Raw genomic sequence first — 4,546 nt, forward strand, 5'->3', positions numbered from 1 at the left:
GTTAGTGTGAAATCAATATGAACTATAACGTCACGTATTGTTTGTTTCTAGTTATGCTTTAAATGCCAAAAAACTATCGAACAGATTCAAAGACAGGCCGGTGAACGCAACGGAATCCGCCGTTTATTGGACGGAATACGTGATAAGGCACAAAGGGGCGAAACATTTGAGGACTGCAGCCGTCGGAATGCCATGGTGGAAGTACTACTTGGTCGATGTCATTAGTTTTATCTTGTTGGTAATTTTCAGTGTGCTGTATACAATTTACTTTGTACTGAAAACTATTTACAAAAAATTATGCAAAAAGTCGTCGCCCAAAAAAAAGGAGAAGAAGAATTAAAAATTGCAAACACTTTAATAATATTGTACATAAATATTAAATGCGATATTTTTCTCATTCCGTGGGAGTGTGTTTAAACATAAATTGTTTACGACTCTTGCGATATTCCAAATAATAAATACTAATGAACATACGATTAAAATAACTCTAATAGGATTATAATGACGTCTAGTTTTTGTTATCCTACATCCATTCGACATTATTAATATTGAATTATAAATACATAAAATAGCAGTGTATACAAAATGTGTCAATACAACTGCTATACAGAACCGTGTATAGTGACTAAGCGGCATGTGATATACAGTTTTTTAATAGGTTTTAATTAATTAGCATCTCTAGTAGTTTTAGTTTGAAATTAAAATATACTGTAATTAGTTTAAATGTTTTGTAAATTATTTACATAGGTACCTTTATATACAAGACGTTACGTGAAGACGTAATTAGGTAAATATATAAACTTTGTTGAACTTAAATTGCATTTAACTAATAATATTTATATCTTTATGCACTACTTTGTATATGGTTTCTCTTTTCTTAAGTCCAAAACGTTATCTAATAAATGTGAACGAAAAGAAAATTTGGTCGTTATATATAGTTATTTTTTTAATCACATTCTATATTTATTACGTCATATTATTATGATAAGTCACATTTAAAAATAATTTGTTTTACAGATTTATTTATTTACACTGAAACAATAATACATACACATTTAATGGAATATAAAAAAAAAAAAAATTATGAATGTTAAAGTTTTTGTTTATTTTTTTTATTTTTTTTTTTATTTGTTCAAAATTATTGATACCATTTTATACCGTTAACAATGAGTGTGAATATGATACTTGAAAAATTGAAAAGCTGATAATCTGAATAAAATAAGTACCAAAAAGAAGAAGTTTATCATCTTCTTCTTCTTATGTGTCTTCACAACTCTGTAAGATTTTTTGGCTGCCAACGTCAATGCTCTCCAATAATCACTATACTGTATCCTTTCCTCCCAATCTATTACTTCTAGCCTCTCTAAATCTTGCTGCACTCCATTTAAGAAGTTTATGAACAATAGAAATTATTTTATAAAAATATACGCTTTGAAAACCATTTAAACTTATATACAAACAAAATTCGAATATAATTCGACAAAATATATTCGATTGAGCGTTTTTAAAACAACTGTCATTGAATGTTTGAGTGCATATTAAATACTTATAAATATTTGAGTGTTTTTGATGTATAACAGGGGTGGCCAACATGACTATGTACGCGAGCCACATGTATTAATAAAATTATATCAAGAGCCAAATTATCTAATGTGTACTTTTATACCACAAAAGTAATAAAGATAGCAAACAGCCTATAAACATATCAAATTACGAAATATGAAATTATATCGTTTTTAATATCGTCTGTAGTCTGTGTTGAGTAGTCCTATTGTAAACACCTCAATTTGTTTTGTAAAATATTTGTAATATTTAATAATTATATTTGTAATATTTTACCGATACTTATTGCGAAAGTTAGTTACGATGTCAATTTCTAATAAAGCGGTTAAACGTAAATATGAAGAAGAAAAACGGTAATTTAAATTAGAATGGGAAGAACTATACTTTTTCATACAGAAAAACGATAAACCATTTTGTGTCATATGTCAAGTTACATTATCACAATTTAAGGTTAGTAATTTAAAACGGCATTACGAAACCAATCACAGCACATTTAGTCGAGAATTTCCTATTGGTTCTGATTCGAGGAAAAATAAGCTATGTTCGATGAAATTAAAATTTGCTAAACAAACTAATGTTATGACAATGTTTACGAACGAGGCAGACGACTGTGTAGAAGCAAGTTTTGTAATTGCCTTTAATATTGCTCAAGCAAAACGTCCGTATACGGACGGCGAGTATATAAAAAAAAATATTTTAGATGTAATTTCTGTTTTAAATCCTGAAAATCAAAAACTTTTAAAAATGGTTGAAAATGTACCAGTATCACGACATACAATAGAAAGGCGTATTTCAACAATTAGCTTTGATATTTTCACCAATTTAAAAAACAACATTGCTAATTGTTTATCTCTTAGTCTAGCTTTAGATGAATCTACCGATATCCAAGATAAACCTCAGTTAGCCATATTTGTTCGTTATGTTACGAGTGATGTAGATGTGAAAGAAGAGTTGTTAGATCTAATTTCATTGAAGGAAACTACTCGGGGTATTGACATTAAGATTGCTCTCGATGAAACTCTACAAAAAGCTGAAATTCCACTAAACAAAATTATAAGCATTTCAACTGATGGAGCTCCTAGTATGGTGGGTTGTAAAAATGGATTAATAGGACTTTTAAAAAATGATACTAATTTCCCAGATTTTATACCTATTCATTGTATTCTACATAGAGAACACCTAACTGCTAAATATTTTAAATATGATCATGTGATGGATGTTGTTTTAAAAATTGTAAATTACATACGTTCAAGTGCAAAAAGACATCGGCAGTTTAAAAACTTCCTGGAAGACATAGAAGATGATATTCCTAATGATGTCCCATGGTATTGTCTAGTTAGATGGTTGTCGGTCAATAACATTTTAACTAAATTTTTTCAATTAATAGAACCAATCAAAGTATTTTTAATAGAAAAAAATAAAAGTTTTCCTCAACTTTCAAATTCAAATTGGTTAAGAGATTTGGCATTTTTCACCGACATCATGCAACATTTATCAACATTAAATGTATCTCTTCAAGGTCAAAATAAATTAGTTAATGACCTAGGGCAAAAAGTATTTAGTTTTCAAAATAAACTAAAACTTTTCATACGAGATTTACAATCAAACAATTTTACTCACTTTTCATGTTTAGAAAAAATAGAAGCGTCCCTGATAGAATCAGAAATAAAAATTAATTGTGACGACTATGTACTTAAACTTGAATTTCTATTTACTGACTTCGAAGAACGATTTCGAGACCTAAAGGCATTAAAACCCTCATTCGGATTTTTAGAAAATCCATTTTTGGTTAATGTCATTGAAAAGGGATGTCCATTATCACATCCAATCATCACAAATAAAGCGGATCTCGAAATAGAACTCTTGGAGTTATTAGAAGATGAAGGTCTTAAGCAGTTTATAAACAATTGTCCCTCTATATTGGAATTTTGGAAGCATATTTCTATATTAAAATACCCAAATATTAAAAACTGTGCGGTAAAATTGATATCAATTTTTGGAACGACGTATTCATGTGAATCACTTTATTCAACAATGAAAATAATTAAATCAAAATATCGTTCAAATTTGACTGATGATCATCTTACAGAATTACTAAGAACTGCTCTTACATCAATTCAACCAGATCTTAAGAAGCTTACTAAAAAAGTAGACACGAAAAAAAATACCACGCAAACAAAATTAGCTTAATGTTTAATTTTTTAATTTATTATTCATATTAATTAATTTTTTTTTGTTTGATTTAATCTATATTCTATCCACTATAATACTAAAGCCTTAAATAAATACAATAAAAACATTTTTTTATAAATGTATACAAAAAAAATTTAAATATTTTGGTTTTTGTAAATAAGACCGCGAGCCGCATACGACTATGACGAGAGCCGCATGCGGCTCGCGAGCCGTGATTTGGCCACCCCTGATGTATAAAATTATTTAAGTATCCAGTTATTAGAATCGCTCTCCAAAAATGATAGGGTTCTTGATATTTAGTAATTTTAATGAAATTGAGTACAATTTTTTTTTTTTTTACACACAATACACAATCTGTATCAGCCTATACACAATAAGTATACTTGATAAGAGTTACAATTTCTTAACATGGAAACATTTGATGAAAAAAGCCACCCACCCATGTCACTATTTGGTTTTTTTTTTTTTTTAAATTTAATTTGTTTATCTTAAGAGATCACGACACCATTTACGCTTCAGGCGTCTCAGGGGATTGCCAGGTATGGTGAAAGTGGCTAAGCTTTTTATGAGTTTGTTTTGATGGTTATTAAGTTTGGAATTGAATCTTTTGTAAAATGTTTTGGCTTCGTCGTTAATTGATTTGAGTTTTGTGTCAGTATGAAGGGTGTGATTTGATGTTTGGTGGAGCATTCATTATTTTTTTGAAGAGCGATGTTTTGAAATGTATGTATTTTAAGTATATTGGACTTTTTTTGCGTTACCTCAAAGTTGAATTCCGTAGGTCCATAGG

The 4,546-nt window shown here is 28.9% G+C and overlaps 1 protein-coding gene across 1 annotated transcript; it reads left to right on the top strand.

Annotated features, from left to right (window-relative positions):
* Positions 1–51: 51 nt before the first annotated feature.
* On the top strand, positions 52–3,753 carry LOC112689941 (general transcription factor II-I repeat domain-containing protein 2B-like; the record flags this gene model as incomplete). Its single annotated transcript, XM_025563821.1, has 4 exons — positions 52–238; positions 2,014–2,225; positions 2,421–2,909; positions 3,021–3,753. Coding segments are annotated over 4 exons (1,621 nt in total), but the record flags the coding sequence as incomplete, so codon positions are not given.
* Positions 3,754–4,546: the final 793 nt, after the last annotated feature.

This window comes from Sipha flava, unplaced genomic scaffold, assembly GCF_003268045.1.
Source record: "Sipha flava isolate LNK unplaced genomic scaffold, YSA_version1 48685_pilon_pilon, whole genome shotgun sequence".
NCBI classification, from domain to species: Eukaryota; Metazoa; Arthropoda; class Insecta; order Hemiptera; family Aphididae; genus Sipha; species Sipha flava.